General features: G+C 41.6%; 1 protein-coding gene and 1 long non-coding RNA gene across 7 annotated transcripts in view; one reads left to right on the top strand and one right to left on the bottom strand.

Annotated features, from left to right (window-relative positions):
• dclk2a (doublecortin-like kinase 2a) overlaps positions 1–13,822 on the bottom strand; it is a 330,873-nt gene extending 317,051 nt beyond the window's left edge. For 3 of the 6 annotated variants that reach the window (XM_043699545.2, XM_043699574.2, XM_087974319.1), the window contains exon 1: positions 12,535–13,821. In XM_043699545.2, coding sequence (XP_043555480.1) covers positions 12,535–12,970 — 436 coding nt within the window. In that variant the 5' untranslated portion in view covers positions 12,971–13,821. Of the gene's footprint in view, positions 1–12,534 lie in introns of all 6 variants that reach the window. The other 3 variants (XM_043699555.2, XM_043699565.2, XM_043699592.2) reach the window with 3 other exon arrangements.
• LOC148152060 (uncharacterized) overlaps positions 13,461–20,674 on the top strand; it is a 29,536-nt gene continuing 22,322 nt past the window's right edge. Inside the window, exon 1 of the long non-coding RNA XR_015751313.1 lies at positions 13,461–13,597. This is a non-coding gene — a long non-coding RNA (uncharacterized LOC148152060). The remainder of the gene's footprint in view (positions 13,598–20,674) is intronic.

Here is a 20,674-nt window from a genome sequence, read left to right on the forward strand (position 1 = left end):
TTTTAAACAAGGAAAAAGATGTCTAGGGCTGGAGAAGCTTTGGGAGGGTATTTCAGAACTTCATGGCTCTGAGAGCTCACACTATGGCAACCAATGGTGGAACAATTAAAATCAGGAATGCTAAAGGAAACTGAATTAGAGAAACACAAGTTATGTTGAACATCATGGGGCTGCAGCAGTTTACAGAAATTGGGGGGAAACAAGGCTTTGGTCAGAGGTGAAAAGGATGAGAATTTCAAATGAGAGCCAAGGTGCACCCACATACAACGGCGACTGGTGAACAGAACTTGGGCGATGGACTTTGCATAGCTTAACGTGGTGGCTCACACAGAAAATTGCTTGGGAGGCTCTGAATCATATTCTCCGCAGCAGAAGGCTGTAAATGATTAAATCAGTATCAGAAAGGTGAAAGAAAGAGAGAATTCATTTGCTAATGGTTGAAAGCTCTCTGATTTGCTTAATTATCCATTTGCTCATAATTTAAATGCAATTCAATGGAATTTAATCCTGCCTCACATATGTATTGAAACTCACACGTCTCTTGCGCCCTCAGTAACCCACCCAGTGAAAGCTGCTGACTAACACGTACTTTCTTGACTCAATGACAGAGTCCTTTTTATGTCAGGAGACTGCATCACAGGGCATTGCACTGATCTTGAAGACAATTTCTCTGCATAAAATTTTGCTGAATTGACAATCTAAGGGGGTGAAGGCTCACAAAGGAAAGTTAGAACCTAGAAGTACTTGATCCTAATTGAAAGGGGCAGAGTAAATTGCAGAGGAATCATCCCTTGAAGTGACGTGACTGCTTGAAGTCCCTAAGAACAAGAACACCTCAGAGGCTGACTGCGAGGAAAGGGACAATTAGTAGCAGCATGGGAATTATCCACCTTTCATCCTCAATCTGCAACAGAGCTACACTAATTGGACTGGGACATCTCAGGCTTGAATTAAACCCATTGGACCATACAATTTTCTCTGACTGCAGAGGAAACTTTGACCTTGACTTGACAATGCTCTGTGTTGAGCATAGAAATTGCAGGAGATTAGTTTCTAAGTTGATTTCCAATTCAAACACAGGGTTGTCCTTTAAAGATGGCATCAGCTCCTACATTGCCACCAGGTGATATGGGCCTTCCCTGCCACATGATCCATTTGTAAATCCATTCACAAGCCTGTCACTACAAAATCTGACTCAGTGGCTTGGTCCACACCAGAGCCCTGATAACTTTAAGGCCTGCTGACAAGTGCTGTGATTGTAGAAGTAAGTCCAGCCTTACACAGAGTTAGCACATCAGCAGCTTAAGTTTAGATGTTCTCAAGTATGCATAAGATAGCTGTAGGAGGCTAATCAGAAGTATGCTGAAACAGTCGAGTCTGAAAGATAACAAAGGATTGAATGAGGGCATCAGCAGCAGATGAACTGAGACAGGGCCAAAGGGCAGGTAATGTCCCAGTGGAACACACAGTGGGAGTGATGGCATCAGATACGAAGGTGGCAGATCATCGCAGGGTGAAAAAGTCACTAAAATTCGGTGCAGTTTGATTCAGACTCAAACAACTGCCAAGTGGGTGGTAGAAGTGGCTGGGGAACAGAACTCATTGAATCCTTTCGAACCTCAGCTACTGTTTCTGCTTTGGTTCCGCCAGCATCACAGAATAATATCCATCAGCTGCCAATATCTCTAATCTTAGCAGGAGTTAACCCAAGCATGATGTGTCAGTATTAGAATAAAGAAGAACAAAGAAAATTTACAGCCCAGGAACAGGCCCTTCAGCCTTCCAAGCCTGAGCCGATCCAAATCTACTGTCTACATCTGTCGCCCAATTCCTAAGCATCTGTATCCCTCTGTTCCCCACCTACTCATGCATCTGTCCAGACGCATCTTAAATGAATCTACCGTGCCTGCCTCTACCACCTCTGCTGGCAACCCGTTCCAAACGCCCACCACCCTCTGTGTGAAGTACTTGCTGCGTGTATCCCCCTTAAACTGTTCGCCTCACACCTTGAAAGTGTGATCTCTCGTTATTGAATCCTTCACCCTGGGGAAAAAGCTTGTCTCTATCCACCTTGTCTATACCCTTCATGATTTTGTAAACCTCAATCAGGTCCCCCCTCAATCTCCTTTTTTCTAATGAAAACAAACCTAACCTACTCAACCTCTATTCATTGTAGACTTCGATAACAAAAAATTTACAAATGGAAATGGCCTAGAGATAGGTCCTAAAGATTTCAAGTGATGGAGCTTTGACTATTTCTTCTTGCAGCTTGTTCCATGAGATTTTCCTTGAGAAGAAAAAATGGTTGATACACCATCCTCATGGTTTATGTGGATAGTTATGCCACATTTTGTCTTGCCAGAGAAAAGCACGTAGTTATTTCTGCCAATTCTCACCAATCCATTCCATATTTTACAGAACACTGTCAGCCTACTTTTTTTGTTCACATTTGCTGTACAGATTCTCATTCCAAATCTTTGATCAAGGATGTGACACTGGTCTACTGCAAGACTGATTTGTTCAGAATCATGCAGCATGTGTTTGGATGATTCCACTTATTTATTTCTCTCACTATGCAAGGACCCCTGACACTACCTGCACACTAAGGCTGAATGAAAAAGAGATTTTGGTAAACCATCACTTTGATACTTTTATTGCAATACCAAACATTGCTCTTCAGAAATCTGAGAGCCTTGTTGCATTGAATGCCATATGCAAAATGTGAAATCCCCATTTGAGGATTTGAATACAGAACTTGAAATTATCTTTTATAGTTCTCTTTTGTTGGTAATATACATAACATAGCATTTTTAACATCTTCCACTGGTCCTGCCAAGTTTGCATTCCAAATGATCATCTTACATAAAATTGACATGATCTTGTGTCAATTGTGAGATATAAGCGATACAGATATCTGCAAATATTTGCACTTTTGTTTTTAATAATTAGGAAGGTTGTTTATGTACATCATGAATGTTAGAAGTCCCAACATAAATGCCTGGGACACTCTAGGAGAGGATGATACCCTGTTAGCAAGCCCCAGATCCAATTTAATAATTCCCTCTGATGCTGCAGAACCTAAGAAATATCAGACAGCATCTCAGAGAAAGAAAGTGAATGGAGCTTTGACAAAGGGTCAGTAAGACTCAAAACATCAGCTCTTTTCTCTCCTTACAGATGCTGCCAGACCTGCTGAGATTTTCCAGCATTTTCTCTTTTGGTCTTTCATCAAAACTGGTGTTTATTGTTCTATTAACTAAGGTGGCTGCATATAAAGTGAAAAAAAAATCAAGTATGAGCACAAAACTGGCCTTTTTAGGGCAGATATAGATGGAGACCACTTTTCCTGAATTACAGCAGAAACTGATCCCTGCCAAGCATATACACAAGCAACTGACGAGAAACACCAGATGAGACAACTAACAATACAGCACTAACAATAAAAGCTGCACTTTGCCATCCAAAACAAAAACAGACTGCTAATTCTAACTTTGGAAATCAAATAACACAAATGTCAGGATGTTCGAGATCCTATGCAACACTGAACAAAGAAAGAAGTAGGCAATTCATAACTTTATGGCCCTCCAAGCTGATATATTTACAGGTAGGGCTAGTCACATAAAATAGGTTGATGCATGGGCAGTCCACCGCCTTGCCACCCACCTGCAGCTTTCCCCAAATAAACTGGTGGGTGTACCAGCCGACATGGTCTTTGATCTATTGAGACCCTTGACTGGCCTCAATAATCAAACTCAGATATTAGCTAGACCGAATAACCAAATCTACCACTATTTGAAGATGCTATCAAGGAAGTCGTTGATTGGGAGGCTGTATATACTAAGCGAAACATGCAAGCATCGAGAGAAAAACATGAACAATTATATTACCACAAACTTTGCTAAATGCTTTTCTGCAGATGGAGAGCAGGGCCTACAGTGCATCATGAAATGACTCTAACAATGCCCACTGACTTAAATCAAGAGCCCTTTTCTTTTAACAGAGAGTGTGATACCTCCAACATAAAGCTGAACTTTCTCAGCAATATGCCTCACCATAGATTTCAGTATGATCACTTCAAGTGGGCTTCAATTGAGGTGCAGAGTCAGCAGACTTCACGTCTTAGATAAAGAAATGCATAACAAGTTATTCCTTAAACAAAAAGGGCAGAATTGATGGATGAAGCAGTGTTGTTTCCTGTTCAGCAGAGGCACAGCACTGGTATGTTCTGTTGACTCACTTCTTAAATCAGTCCTCAAGGAGATAACTGTGAAGTGAAAGATGTTTGACAGGGAGGCTAATTAAAGATTCTGCCAATGACGTTGAGGTTTATATTCATAATAACATGTCCAATGGGCACCCGGTACGGAGGAAGGAGGGCAGGTCTGAAGACCTCCTCGTGGGTCTGCTCCTGGGCCTGGCCAAACTGGCCATTAACAGGTCCAGGTAGCGGGCCGTGGAGGGGGTCGTTAGGGCCGACTGCCTGCCCCTCTTCCGCGGCTACGTTAGAGCCCGGGTGTCCTTGGAGAAGGAGCACGCGGTGTCCACCAACACCATGGAGTTGTTCAGGGAGAGGTGGGCGCCGCAGGGAGTGGAGTGCATCATTTCTCCCTCCAACTCTATTTTGATTTAGTCCCTACCCTTCCCCTCACTGTTTTTGATCACACAGCACTGCCCTCTGATGTGAAGGGCAGTGTTTGTCACTGGCCACTCGGGTGTTTTCCTATCTTCCTGGTGGTGGAATTTGAATAAACATTTGTGCACTTTGTGTCTTTCACTGTGTCTCACACCTGCACACACACACACCATGGGTGCTGGGGAAAAAAAAAATAAGCACCACCGCAGTAAGGTGGTAGTGTGGGGGTTAAAAAAGAAAAAAAGAAAAAAAAAAATAACATGTCCAACTTGCAGACGGATTTGTAGTCATGCAACCAGCAACTTTAATGCTTTGTGCTTAAACATAATATTAGCCTCAGTTCAGTAAGGATACTGTTCCCAAGGTGTTACATACCTAGAAGCACAGAAACGGCAGCAACTTTGAAATCAATGCCAATCCCGTGAGTGTAGCTGCCTCTGAACTAGGGAAGGTGAAGCACGCAAAACCAAGTAGGTCAGGGCTGTATGGGCTAGCCAGAAGACTAATATCAAAGTTCCACATAGACAGTACAAGTACCATGTCACTAATATATCAATGACATAAAATAGATAACATGGTACATACCCTATACTAATACCCACAAAAAAGTGACATGACCATAAATCTAAAATTAATAATCATTTATTTCACATAGAGATGTACAGCATGGAAACAGACCTTTTGGTCCAACTTGTCCATGCCGACCAGATATCCTGAATTAACGTAGTCCCATTTGCAGCACTTGGCCAATTTTCCCTCGAAACCCTTCCTATTCATATACCCACCCAGATGCCTTTAAATATTGTAATTGTACCAGCCTCCACCATTCTCAGTCAGCTCATTCTATACCATACCACCAACTGCGTAAAAATGTATACCTTAGGTCCCTTTTAAATCTTTACCCTCTCACCATAAACTAGTCCAAATGTGGTTTTGGATTCTGCTTTCCTGGGGAAAAGACCTTGGCTATTCACTTTATCTATGCCCCTCATGATTTTATAAACCTCTATAAGGTCACCTCTCAGCCTCCAACACTCCAAGGAAAATTGCCCCAGTCTATTCATCCTCTCCCTATAGCTCAAATCCTCCAACTCTGGCAATATTTAAGGGCGGCAGGATGGCTCAGTGGTTAGCACTGCTGTCTCACAGCGCCAGGTCCCAGGTTTGATTCCAGCCTCGGGCAACTATCTGTGTGGAGTTCGCACATTCTCTGCGTGGTTTTCCTCCGGGTGCTCCGGTTTCCTCCAACAGTCCAAAGATGTGCCGGTCAGGTGAATTGGCCATGCTAGATTGTCTATAGTTGTTGGGCGCATTAGTCAGGGGAGGTGGGTTACTCTTCGGAGGGTCGGTGTGGACTTGTTGGGCCGAAGGGCCTGTTTCCACACTGTAGGGAATCTAATCCTTGTAAATCTTTTCTGAACTCTCTCAAGTTTCACAACATCCTTACTATAGCAGGGAGACCAGAAATGAATGCAGTATTCCAAAAGGTGCCTAACTAATGTTCTGTACAGCTGCAACATGACCTTCCAACTGCTATACTTATTGCACTGACCAATAAAGGCATGTATACCAAACACCTTCTACACTAATCTATTTACTTGAAACTCCACTTTCAAGGAACTATGAACCTGCGTTCCAAGGTCTCTTTGTTCAGCAACGCTCCCCAGGACCTTACCATTAAGTGTATAAGTCCTGCCCTGATTTGCTTTTCCAAAATGCAGGACCTCACATTTATCTAAATTAAACTCCATCTGCTATTCCTCAGCCCGTTGGCCCATCTGATCAAGGTCATATGACAGAGAAATGATTCTGTATAAAATCACACAAAAATACATGAAGCCCTTGAAAAAGGAACTGCTTAGCAGAGCCTGAAGTTCTGGCTTAGTTTCTGCTAGTTCTCATTATCACCTTCCACCTTTTTGTCATCTTGCTCAGGCACAATAGCTTTCTACTGCTCAGTCTTCACTTATTTGCCTTTTTTGAAAGCTATAGTGTTCAGTATTCAGCATTCAACCACAACTCTGCAGCTTCTGTGGTGCAGATCCTACTACAAGTCTCCCAATATAATTAACTGCTGTTTCAGCTTATGACTCGATTATATTCCTCCCTCTCAAATATATATGTACTTGCATGTTTGTGTTGTGGGTATGGGTTATGTACAATTTATAAACCATTTTTGGGTGAATAATCTATTTTTCCACGGAACTAATTTCCTTTGGAATAATGAATGCATTCTAAAGTTAAGGGCTTGTGAATATTCTAAGCAGTCCATTTTGCATTCATGTGTTTTAGAAGCAGAAGCTATTTAGGTATTCAACATTTTTTTCTTTGATAGGTTGATTAGGTAATATTGCTTAAATGATGATGTGTGCATTCAAGTGACCATTTTTGTTCAAAAGTGTTTTTCGCATCTCCTACTGCAGCTGCCTACTGACTTTAATGTATTCATCACCCCGGTATCTATGATTGGCTTAATGTAGCAGTGGAACATGAAGCAAATTAATCTGGCCAGGTTCCTCACTTTGCCTGGAAGGAAGATATAGCAATGTGTAATAATACCATAATCAAAATCAGAAATTGCTGAAAAAAATTCAGGTTTGGCAGCTTGTGTGGAGAGAAAGTAGAGCTAATGTTTCAGGTCCAATGACCTTTTTAGAACATTGCTGATAGTAGTTCCAGTTGCGAAAGATGGCACAATTCCTGGGCGGCTTTGCTCTTCAGTGATTGTCCTTCAACAAGATTCAGTTGAAATATTGTTATTAGACATCAATACCACGTCTGTAGAAAATGGCTTAACATCACCATTGTCCTTCTCTGCTGTTCATGTTCATCCTTTACAACCACAATGCACCTAACTAAATGTCTGTAATACTCACTCTATTGTATGCAGTTAAATAGGAGTCGCTCTTTACAATGTCTCCAACTTTCTTTGTGCTAGAACCTTTATCAACGCTCTCTGCTGTTTCTACATTTTTTAGCAGGTGTCATTAAAACAGTATTGCTCAAAAGCAAGCCTGGTCGAATAGTATCCACAAAGAGCTAAGATACAGTGTGTTACAAGGATTGCCAAACAAGTAACCCATCCGACAGATTCAATTGAGACATCTTTTTTTAAAAACACAAACAGCTATAAAAATTGTTCATCAAAAATACCTCAACTACTGAGACTTGGTTTTCTAGGTTCATTTGTGAGAGTCCCAGCAATGCTCAGAAACTGTTTGTCTCAGATTTTAAATTTACATAAGATTGAAACACTGTACTTCAGGGAAAAAATGTTTGTTCTATTTGGATTAATAGAACAAATTATCTTATCTTTAATTGGCACATTTAGTAATGAATACTTGAGATTAAGGGTATTATAAAGAATAACTAGAGAGAGAATAGGACCAAAGTGAACATGTATGTGTGGAGCTGCAGGAGTTGGGCAAGATCCTCAATGAATATTTCTCATCGGTTTTTACCGCAGAGAAACAACATGAAGACTTGGGAACTTGGCGAAGTTTGTGCTGATATCTTGGGGACAGTCCAAATAACAGTAAAGGTGGTGTTGGACATATCAGAATGTATGAAGGTGGATAAATCTCCCGGTTCTGACCAGATATATCCAAGAACCCTGCAAGAAGCTAGAGAAGAAATTACAGGGCCCTGGCTGATATTTTCGCATCAGCATTAGCCATGGATAAGGCCCTGGAATACTGGAGGGTAGCAAATGTTATGCCCTTATTCAAGGAGGACTGCAAAGAAAAACCTGACAACTATAGACCAATAAGCTTCATGTCTATGGTTGGTAAGTTACTTGAGAAGATTCTGAAGAATAAGATATACGTGCATTTGGAAAGACAGGGTTTGATTAGAAGTAGTCAGCACAGCTTTGTGTGTGAGAGATCATGCCTCACTAATTTGATAAGAGCTCTTTGATGAAGTGATCAGGAAGTTTGATGAGGGCAGGGCAGTAGACATCATCTACAAGGATTTCAGTAAGGCCTTTGATAAGGTTCCATATGGTGGGTTGCTCTGGAGGGTTAGATCGCATGGGATCCAGGGAGAGCTGGCAAATTGGATACACAATTAACTTGATGGTAGGAAGCAGAGGGTAATAGTGGAAGGATGCTTGTTGAACTGGAGGCCTGTGACTAGTGGTGTACCTTAGGGTCGGTGTTGGGCCCATTGCGGTTTGTTATCTATATCAATGATTTAGATGAGAATGTACAAAGCATGATAAATACATTCACAGATGACACTAAAATAGGCAGTGTCGTGGACAGTGAGGAAGGTTATCAGAAATTGCAGCAGGATCTTTATCAGTTGGGGAAGTGGGCCAAGAAATGGCAAATGGATTTTAATATAGATAAGTGTGAGATCTTGCATTTTGGAAAGTCAAATCAAAATAGGAATTTCATGGTGAATAGCAGAGCCTCAACAAGTGTAGTGGAACAGAGGGACCTTGGAATCTGGGTGCACGGCTCTCTGAAAGTGGAGTCCCAGGCAGACAGGGCAGTGAAGGAGGCTTTTGGCACACTGGCCTTCATCAGTCAGGGCACTGAGTATAGAAGTTGGGAAATTACGTTGCAGTTATACAAGACGTTGGTGAGGCCACACTTGGAGCACTGTGTTCAGTTTTGCTCACCTTGCTATAGGAAGGATGTTATTAAACTGGAAAGAGTGCAGAAGAAATTTACAAGGATGTTGCCAGGACTCAACGGTCTGAGTTATAGGGAGAGGGTGGACAAGCTAGGACCTTTTACTTTAGAGCGTAGGAGATTGAGGGAGTGGAGTGTAGAAGATCATGGGAGGCATGGACAGGGTGAATGTACTCAGCCTGTTTCCAAGAGTTGGGGAATCAAGGACAAGAGGGAATCAGTTTAAGGTTATTGGGGAAAGAATGAAAGGGAACCTGAGGGGCAACTTTTTTTACACAGAGGCCGGTAACATATGGAATGAGCTGCCAATGGAAGTGGTTGAGCTGGATACATTAACAACATTTAAAAGGCAATTGGACATATACATGGATAGGAAAGGTTCAGAAGGATATGGGGCAAGTGCAGGGAAATGGGGTTAGCGTGGATGGACATTTTGGTCAGCATGGATCAGTTTGGGCAGAAGTGCCTGACTCCGTGCTGTAGGACTCTATGACTCTAAAAGCAGAAATGCTATAACTATAACTGGATTATCACATTTTTGCTGATAGTTAGCAATTAGTCATAGTGATGGACAGCATGGAAACAGACCTTTCAGTCCAACTCATCGATGCAGACCAGACATCCTAAACTAGTCTAGTTCTATTTGCCAGCACTTGGCCCATATCCTTCTATATCCTTCCTATTCGTATACCCATCCAGATGCTTTTTAAACGTTGTAATTGTACCAGTTTCCATCACCTCCTCTGGCAGCTTATTCCACACACTCACCACCCTCTGTATGAAGAAGTTACCCCTTAGGTGCCTTATAAATCTTTCCCCTCTCACCCTAAACCTATGCCCTCTAGCTTTGGACTCCCCGACCCTGAAAAAAAGCACTTGGCTATTTACCCTACCCATGCCCTTCATGATTTTATTAACCTCTATAAGGTCAACCTTCAGCCTCCGACGCTCCAGGGAAAACAGCCCCAGCCTGTTCAACCTCGCCCTATAGCTCAAACCCTCCAACCTTGGCAACATCTTGTAAACCTTTTCTGAACCCTTTCAAAGTTTCACAACATCTTTCCTATAGCAGGAAAGTCGGCATTCCAAAAGTGGCCTAACTAATGTCCTATACCTCCCAACTCAATGCACTGACCAAGAAAGGCAAACGTACCAAAACACCTTCTTCACTACATTGTCTACCTGTGACTCCACTTGCAAGAAATTGTGACCCAGTGCCCCAAGGTCTCTTTGTTTGGCAATACTCGCCAGGACCTTAACGTTAAGTGCATAAGTCCTGCCCTGATTTGCCTTACCAAAGTACAACACCTCACGTTTATCCAAATTAAGCTCCATCTGATCAAGGTCCAATTGTTCTCTTGAGATAACCACCTTCGCTGTCCACGACATCACCAATTTTGGTGTCATCTGCAAACTTACCAACCATACCTCTCATATAAATGATTGGCATATGAATATCGATAACTAAAAGCAGTGACCCAGCACTGATCCTAGTTTTAAATATTCTAATCATTACCAACTCAGAGACAGACACTGAAGCAGGCAATGATAATATCTTTACTGGTCCGAACTGGAATTGTTCTTTTTAAGTTAGCAATTTAACCAAATTTTGAATACTAACAGATAAATGTTGTCACTATCTTTTAAGGATGCTGATTATTGCTTTAACACATAATCGGCACTAACTGCATTCAGCATAGCCCAAATTTGGGAAAGGGCCAACACACACAAATTGGGCCTCCTATTTGCAAATGGATATGTCTACAGTGCAAGTTCTCAATATGTTTATCAGAACATTTTTTGGTATGGACAGTCACATAATCAGTGACCATTATATCACCTTCTATGTGGCATAAGTAACCTATTGTTAGAAAACAACTTACCCTTTCATGAGCAACCCAATCGTGTACAATCTTACATTAAAATTCTTATATGCAGCACGTTTCTTCTGTCAGAATTACCTTTTGCAATAGTTTTACATCACACTTTTTAGGAAGGTCATCCTTTTTGTGAAAGTAAATGAGTCTTATCAAAAATGTATGTTTTGAAGTTTAAAAAATCAATTATATCAACTCCTAAAATCAAGTCTTCTTTTCCTACTGAGCTACCTCTAAATTATAACTACCATACAAAGTGACTCCACCGTAAGTTGCAAATAAGAGCAACTTCAAACATGAAGTTTTTTTTAAAATAATAATAATAGCTTTGCTTATTATGGAAATTGTTGTTATTGCTGATGCCCATCTCAAAGTCAATTTGGAGGAACATGATCTTGGGAAACCATATTTCAGGTTTAAGTCTGCATCCTGAGCTGTGGCAAGGTTATCAAAATTGGACTGACATTAAACACCACTCACCATTAACAAGAACAATAATAACTTGGAGATATACATAATTTCATTACATAACACTCTTTGGTCATCAATCCCTTTTAACTACAACTAGCTTCATTCAGAATGCTGCTCATAACTGCACTATTGAGTGCCTTAGCAAGATGGAAACCCAACTCAAGGATCTCCATCTTACTAACAAAATTAGTTCCAACATAATTTGGAGATCATTTTTTACTTGATTCAAAAAGTGGATACCTTGAAGACAGGATGTTCCTCCTACACTTCCTTGACCTTTGAGTTGCTCCTCTTCTTTCATTTGATACGAGGACCACAAAGTAGTAAAAAAGATAATGCACTAACTTTGTAAACAGGAATTTGAACACTGTCATTATAGTTACAGCACAACTGTATCCAAGATGAAAACCCTACAGGTCTGTGTTAAGCTAAAATAAAAGCTACAAAGGAAATACTGAAATTACTATTTAAAATTCTGTTTAAAAGCATCACGATGGATTGTCACAGAAGTTTCCAAATAAAATCATTCCAAAATCAAGCACCAAAACATCCCCATAGGAAAAATATCCTTTAGGTTAGCCATGGCAACCATGATGCTAAAGTGGCAGAAATACAAATGAATATTTGTTACTTCATTGAATTTTTAAAATATTGTGAAGAAAAAAACAACCTTTGCTTCCTTGTACTTGCAATTCACTTGTTTCAGCATTATTGTAATAATTGTAAATGAAGGTAGCCTATCCCTTAAAGCAATGACAGGTTTTCTGTGTTTGAATGGAAAGCTGGTTCTCCCATCATACAGTGCGGTTTCCTCTAAAACTGCAATGGTGATCAAAACCACATATCTGACTTTGAGGCAATTTAAGTTGATCATACACGTATTGAAACATATTTTTGTCTTTTTCCCACTCACCTTCCAGCAATTCATCCAAGCTGGTGATCTTCTTGTTCCCATCAATGCTATAGATAGTCCTGACTCCTTGGGACAGGTTGACATTGTCTGATAGAGACTTAGTCAGTTCCGCAAGCAAAGCGTCTAACGACCTGAACCGGTCCGGGGAGACAGCATACGCGAGCCCTTTAAAGTAACGGTCTCCATTCCGGTAAAAGCGGACTTTTTTGGCTTTTTTCTCCTGACTCAGCGCCTGCAGGGTACGGGTCCGGTAGAAACTGCAGTGAGCGCTGTGAGCTGGGCTCGGTATACCATTTCCCCGGGAGCCCGAGCCTCCTCCACCACCACCTCCTCCTGCTCCTGTTCCTCCTCCGGTGCCACTTCCACGCCGGGAAGATCGGTGGCCCTTGCTCCTTTCCTCAAAGTGCTCCAGCTCGATACTCCGATCATGCGACATTGTTAATAGTGCAACAACAAATTAAAATTAGAAACAACGCCAAAGAAAACTGCTGTTCTCCTAAATAATCCTGTTCCCTCTCTAACTGCCAGCTGCAATGCAGTGAAAGCACCACTTTCCCAAAGATCATGTACACGGTCAGTTTGATGACCTTATCGTTGGCACTGAACTTCAAATATGTGAGCAATTATTATCCTTTCAAAAAAAAAAGAAACTGAACAATGGCAGTAGGCTGTCTTATTCACCAGAGACTATCTTCTACACAGAATAAGGGAAGGAGGGGGATGGGGTTGGTGGGAGAGGAGGGGGTCACCCACCATCTCCTACATTGCTTCAGCTGATGCCCACCCAGAAAGGAAGAGGGAAGTGGAGGATCAGAGAGACTCTGTCGCCTGGATTCGGCCTCTCCACAGATGATGATGATGATGATGATGACAGGTCTGGGTTAACTGAGGAGTGCAGAAGACGGAGGAGACGATGCACCGAGGCGGCAGAGTACTGTGATTTCTCTTTCTCTCTCTCTCTCTGCCCGTTGTGGTCCACTTGCCAATTGGAGCAGCGAGCGAGGACGACAGCAAATCGGTGTGGTCCAGCTCCGGGCTGACTGTGACTGAAGCGGAAACAGGAGTAAGGCGATCCTGTTGTGTGTGTGTGTGTGTGTGTGTGTGTGGGAGGGGGGGGGGGGAGTGCTGAGGATGGGGAGAGGGCTGATGCACTGCAGCGTCGCTGTTTAAGGGGTGTGGAGCTGTCAGGCAGAGGGAGGCACGGCTGCTGGAGTGCAAATGCAACCATTCGAACTGCTCATCCTCTTTGTGTGTGTGTGTGTGTGTGTTTGGGACAGTCTTCCCAACACTTCGCAAACCCGGCAGCACGAACAGCCTATGGGCTGAGCCGCAGTGTGCAGGAGGAAATCGCTGCAGCTCCACACACACAACACACACACACACAACAGCTTCCTCCAGGTCTTAGTGCCGGAGGGCAGCCCTGCTTCTCTGACTGCCCCCTCCAATTATTGACAAACACTTTCCCCCGCCCTTTTAAACTCCAAACATATTCAGCGACTGCCAATCGTCCCTTCGGTTTTCTTTCAAATAATTATTTAAAGTCTACATCGTTAGGAAATATCCTAAACAACACTTCTTCACTCTATTATATCGTCCTGAAGACAAGTGATTGTGATTTTTTTAAATCAAATTAATTCACGTAATTAAATCTGTTTGAAAACATTGCACCGTTATTTGGAGAGTCAAGATGAAAATGCCACACCGTTCTTACTTACAAAACAAATATAAAGTCTGCCCCCTTTTTTCCCCACGTTGACTCTCCACCATTACAATTTAAATTTTGTGACAACAATGGGGCAGGCCTAAGTCAGACAAAAATTCAGGTGAGGGGTGAAGAATTTTGTTTAAATTCAGATTTCCTACAGTGCGGAAACAGGCCCTTCAGCTCAACCAGTCCACACCAACCCTCCGAAGAGTAATCCATCCAGACCCATTTCCCTCTGACTAATACACCTAACACTATGGACAATCTAGCGTGGCCAATTCACCCTGACCTGCACATTTCTTTTTGGATTGTGGGAGGAAACTGGAGCACCCGGAGGAAACCCACACAGACACGGGGAGAATGTGCAAACTCCACACAGAGAGTCGCCCAAGGCCGGAATCGAACCTGGGTCCCTGGTGCTGTGAGACAGCAGTGCTAACCACTGAGCCAAATGGAAAAAGAAAATCAGAGATAAAGAATAAGGGGAGGCTCCCAAAAGCTTTCAGAAAGAACAGTCTAGTTTTCCAAAACTGGGATTAGCTAAAAGAGAATTATTAATTGAGAAGTTAGGCCCCAGGTGGAGAGGAATAGTGAGTAGAGAACAGATGCAAATTGGCAGAAAAATTTGAGTGTGCTGCTGCAAAAGCAGAGCAGGTCAGGCAGCACCCGAGAAGCAGAAGAATCAACGTTTCTTCTGCTCCTCGGATGCTGCCTGACCTGCTGTGTTTTTACAGCAACACACTCTGGACTCTGATCTCCAGCTCTCTCTTTTCTCCCAGAAAGATTTACCAGCTACTTCGATTCATCTCGCTTCAGTTAAAAAAGAGTATTGAGAAACATGATCAATCTTGAATTGTTTACAAGATCAGTTGCAACAAATGGAAAAGAAAGAATTAGAGAAGTTAGTTAAGAAACATGTGGGCAAGATGTTTGAATTTAACAGGATACTTCCCAGCATCCTGTAAGAGATTAGAAGAGCATTGGCTGAAAATTTATATTCCCAGTTTTGTTTCTAAGTGTAAAAGCAAAATACTCACTGGATCATACTTACAGCCTCTTTGGAGAGAAAGGCAAAGTTAAATGATGGCTTTCCTGAAAACAGCATTTTCTACTTTATGTTCCATGGGCAGCATAATGGCTCAGTGGTTAGCACTGCTGCCTCACAGCGCCAGGGACCCAGGTTCAATTCCCACCTCGGGCAACTGTCTGTGTGGAGTTTGCACATTCTCCCCGTGTCTGCGTGGGTTTCCTCCTACAGTCACAAAGATGTGCAGGTCAGGTGAATTGGCCATGCTAAGTTGCCCTTAGTGTTAGGTGTAGGGGAATGGGTCTGGGTGGGCTGCTCTTCAGAGGGTCGTTGTGGACTTGTTGGGCCGAAGGGCCTGTTTCCACACTGTAAGTAATCGGATTGTACGTATATACCAGAGGACTGGACAGTAGCATTTAATTTCAAAATTAGTCAAATCTAATTAGTGTGGATGTGAGTCAGTTAGATTAACATCTGCATGGGAACATGAATTGCTAATTTTCATTTAAAATGAAATACTAAATACCCACAAAGAGAAAATAATTAAAAATTTAGCATGATTTTAGAGAGGGAAATCACACTTGGGAAACATGGTAGATTTAAGAAATATGGAAAAAAATTCTGTGGATGTGCAGAACTTTGATAAAGTACCACAGAGAAACGATTGTATAAGTTTAAGGGTTAAAAAATTGGGGGGGGGGGGGGGGGAGAAGCATAGAAAATTGAATCAAACGTTGATTAGAAGGCAGCAAACAGAAACAGAAGCTAATGATTTCTCAAAAAGTGGTAACGTCCTGCAAATCCTATCAATAATTTCATTATAGGATATGAATTTCTTCCCAAAAGTTTTTGATGATACTAAACTCGGAAGCATTCTATATAATTTTAAGGAGTATCAGAGACTGCAAGTACACATAGTTGTCAGCCAAGTAGACAGGAAAATGGCAGATTGAATTCAATGTCAGAAAACATGAAATTGCAGATGATGAATTTGAGATGTTTGGGTGATGTGCAAGGCAAAGGAACTGGAAGTTCAGAAACTAAAACCATTTCAAGTTTATAAGACAACAGAAATTTTAAATGAATGCCAGGTTTTAAGGAAAGTGGTGTGGAATATTAAATTTGAGATGTAACACTAATCCACAGAAAATGTTAGTGAGTTCACAATTGGAATGCTGTTTGCAACTTTTGACTTGACAAAGATCCTTGGAGGAAGAGAGAGGCTATTGTTGGATTTACAAGAATGCTACCTGTCATGAGAAAATACAAATGCAGTGCAAGGAAAGCGTTAGCTGATAACCATACTGAGAGGATATACCTACCAGGAAAGGCTGAACAGGCTGCAGGAAAGAGAAGAATGAGAAGTGACTTGATCGAAGTCTTTACGTTTTGTGATGATTTCTGTGGGTTATTATATTCTTCAAATATTCTTAAGCTGAGTTTCGAGTAGTTTTTTTAAAATTAACAATATAGACGGAATGAACCAGCAACAGACATAATTTCCCTTATCAGGTTTACAACAAGTAGACGAGCACATGACCTCTGAGGTCATCCTTACATCATAGTTCACCTCAGAAGCTTATCTACATATTCATCAAACTTTCTCACGATATTCAGACAATGAAAGGTATTATAAGGCAGACACAGGCACGCTTGGGGGCTGAGGAATGGGGCGGGGATTGTGTGGTTTGTGTCCAAAAGTGAAAGATATAAATTTACAACTGTCATCAATAAGTCCAGCAGGGAATTCAGGAGAATTCGTTCAGTGGTAAGAATGCTAAAAGTGCTACCACAAAGAGTAGTTGAGACAAATAGCCCAGAACATTTTAAGACCAAGCTAGATAAATATATTAGGAAGCAAGGAATAAAAGGATATGTTGATGGGATTAGATAGTGTGGTTGGGCGGATGTTTCAAACAATTTTGTGATCATGTGAGATCAAAGACTCGAGGGCGCTCCTCGACTTAATGATCTGAAGCAGAGACTATTCACATTTGCAGATTGGTTATGTAAGCAGCCGAAGAAAGAAACAACCTACATCTATCTAGTGCCTTTCACAACTTCAAATTTTCAAACAAGCATTTTTCAGCCAATGAAATAGAGCCACTGCTGTATATAACAAAATGCAGCATATAATTTACATATGGCAATAATTTTCTTTGGTTGGGAACCAAATCAAATCTTGATGACAATACCTGAAATAGGCTAAGGCTATTCTCCCTGGAGTGTCGGAGGCCTAGGGGTGAGCTTACAGATGTTTATAAAATCATGACAGGCATAGATAGGTGAATAGCCAAGGTCTTTTCCCCAGGATAGGGGAGTCCAAATCGAGAGGTCATAGCTTTAAGGTGAGAGGGGAAAGATATAAAAGGGATCTAAGGGACAACTTTTTCACACAGTGGGTGGTGTGTTTTTGGAATGAGCTGCCAGAGGAAGTGGTGGAGGCTGGTACAATTGCAACATTTAAAAGGCACCTGGATGGGTATATGAATAGTAAGGGTTTAGAGGGATTTGGGCCAAGTGCTGGCAAATGGGACTAGTTTAATTCAGGATATATGGTTGGCATGGACAAGTTGGACTGAAGGGTCTGTTTCCTTGTGATACAACTCTATGACTCTAAGAACTACACCTTTTGAAAAAGTGTCATGGAACATATTCCAAATACTGAAAGAACAGTTAGAGCAATGGTGCAATGTTGCATCTGAAAAAAAATTAGTAACTCTGACAACTCAGCACTCTCTCAGAACAGCACTGAAATATCTGCATGAATGATGTGCTGGTGTCCTTGCGTAGGGTTTGAAACCACAACATATAGACGTGGGTACATAAGAAGCCAATTTATAAACCAAGTGACCACAAAGGGTTTGCTGTTTATGAGGAGGATGAAAGCTAACATGGAGCTAGACCACCAGCCCAATCATTGAGTAAGACCACCACAAAGTCATTTTATTTTGTCTCAGAAAAGAAGACCATGTCATATGGTCTACAATAAAGTGACAAACAAACACTGAAACTGTAGACAATGGACTGAACCTGCAGAAAGTGATATGACAGATGTTGTCTTTGAAACTGATCATGAAATATTCAGAATATTAACAAAGATTGAGAAAATATGTGTAGATGTAGACCTTGATCTTGATGATTTGAAAGTGATTATTAAAAATCATTTGGTAGGAATTGTAAATCTGGTCAAGTAAAGCAATTTAAATAAATTACACGTGAAAAGGAAGACGTTCAGTAAATGTTTTTCGCATAATGTTCTGTGACTTTAAGCACTTATATCTCACTTTTTTATGAGATTAAAATTGTTGATTGAAATAATTGTGCAGCACGATGGGAATTGTTGAATGAATGGCAGACAATTAAACAACTAACAGAAGGAGGTTTCATAACTTTTCTCAACCTGATTAATGGGTGGGCCCAGCACATCGGTCTCTGATGAAGGGCTTTTGCCTGAAACGTCGATTCTCCTGCTCCTCGGATGTCTCCTGACCTGCTGTGCTTTTCCAGCACCACACTCTCGACTCCAGCTCGGTGCAAAAGACAAGGCTAAAACATTTGTATCTATCTTCAGCCAAAATTACTCCATGAATAATCCTCCCCTGTCTCCTCCTGAAGTTCCCAGCAACATAGACACCAATCTTCAGCCAATTCATTTCACTCCATGTGGATACCAAGAAATGGCTGAAGGCACTGGATGCTGCCGAAGCTGTGGGCCAAGTTAACATTCTGACAAAAACACTGAAAACTGGTGTTCTGAAAACGTTAAGCAAGGCTGTTTCATTACAGCTATAACATTGACATCAGCCCAGCAATGTGAAAAATTGCCCAGGTATTATCTGGTCACAAGAAGCGGGATAAATCCAACCCAAATAATTACCACCCAGTTGGTGTATTGTGAATTATCAGCAAAGTGTTAGAAAGGGTCATTGACAATTCTATTAAGTATTACTTTCTCAGCAATAATCTGCTCACTTACCATTCCACCAGGACCTCCTCATCCAAAAACAGCTTTGGTCCAAACAAAGAGCAAAACTTCTGAAGTGAGCTGACAGTGACTACCTTTAATGTCAAGGCTGCATTTGACCAAGTGAAGTATCATAGACCATACAGTCATACAGCATAGAAATAGACCATTCAGTCCAAATAATCCATGCAGACTATAATCTCAAATTAAACTAGTCCCACCTGCCTGCACTTGGCCCACATCCTTCCAAGTATTTATTATTCATGTACACACAAGTCTTTTAAACTTTGTAACTGTGTCCACAGCCATCAATTCCTCTGAAGGTTCATTCCACACATGAACAACTCTCAGTGTAAAAAAAATGCCCCCTTATCTTAGTGGGTGGCACGGTGGCTCAGTGGTTAGCACTGCTACCTCTCAGCGCCAGAGACCTGGGTTCAATTCCTGCCTTGGGCAACTGTCTGTGTGGAGTTTGCATGTTTTCCATGTGGGTTTCCTCCAGGTGCTCCAGTTTTCTCCCACAGTCCAAAGATGTGCAGGTTAGGTGAATTGGCCATGGGAAATTGCCTGTAGTGTTAGGTGAAGGGGTAAATTTTGGGGAATGGGTCTGGGTGGGTTGCTCTTTGGAGGGTCAGTGTGGACTTGTTGGGCCGAAGGGCCTGTTTCCACACTGTAGGTAATCTAATCTTTCTCCTCTCACCTCAAAAATATGCTCCCTAGTCTTGAAATCCCCCACCCTAGGGAAAAGAAACCTGCCAGTCACCTTATTTATATCCCTTGTGATTTTATAAACCTTTATGTTCTACAAAGGAGTCCATGTGAAACTTGAGTCAATGGAAATCAAGGAAACAGCTCTCCGTTTGTTGAAGTCACACTGAGCAAAAAGGCGGGTGGTGGGTTTGTTTGAAGTCAGTCGTCTCAGCTCCAGAACACTTCTGCAGAAATTCCCAACTGCAACGTCTGAGGCTTAACCATCTTCTGCTGATTCATCAATGACCTTGCCTCCATTATAAATTCAGAAGAGGGAATATTCGCTGATTATTTCACAATGTTCAGCACCATTCATGACTCATGTAGTCACAGAGGTCTACAGTATAGAAAAAGGCTTTTTGGCAATCTGCACCTAAGATACTGAAGTCCCAAATGCAGCAAGATCTACACAACATCCAGGCTTTGACTGCTAAGTGGCAAATGAGAGTAATGCCATACAAGTAACAAGCAATAACCATCTTTAACAAGAGGGAACCTAACCATATCTAATGTTCAATGGCATTAACTCCATTGAATCCCTCATTATTAAAATACTGAGAATGACCATCGACCAGACACAGAATCAGACTAGCCATATAAATAATGTAGCCACAGAAGCAGGTTAGAGACGAGGAGTTCTGAAACTCACCTCCTATCTCCCTAATGCAAGTCTATCATCTCCAAAGCACAA

The sequence above is a fragment of the Chiloscyllium plagiosum genome, unplaced genomic scaffold (genome assembly GCF_037043375.1).
Source record: "Chiloscyllium plagiosum isolate Xiang-an unplaced genomic scaffold, Cpla_swu_hap1 HiC_scaffold_1, whole genome shotgun sequence".
Classification (NCBI taxonomy): domain Eukaryota; kingdom Metazoa; phylum Chordata; class Chondrichthyes; order Orectolobiformes; family Hemiscylliidae; genus Chiloscyllium; species Chiloscyllium plagiosum.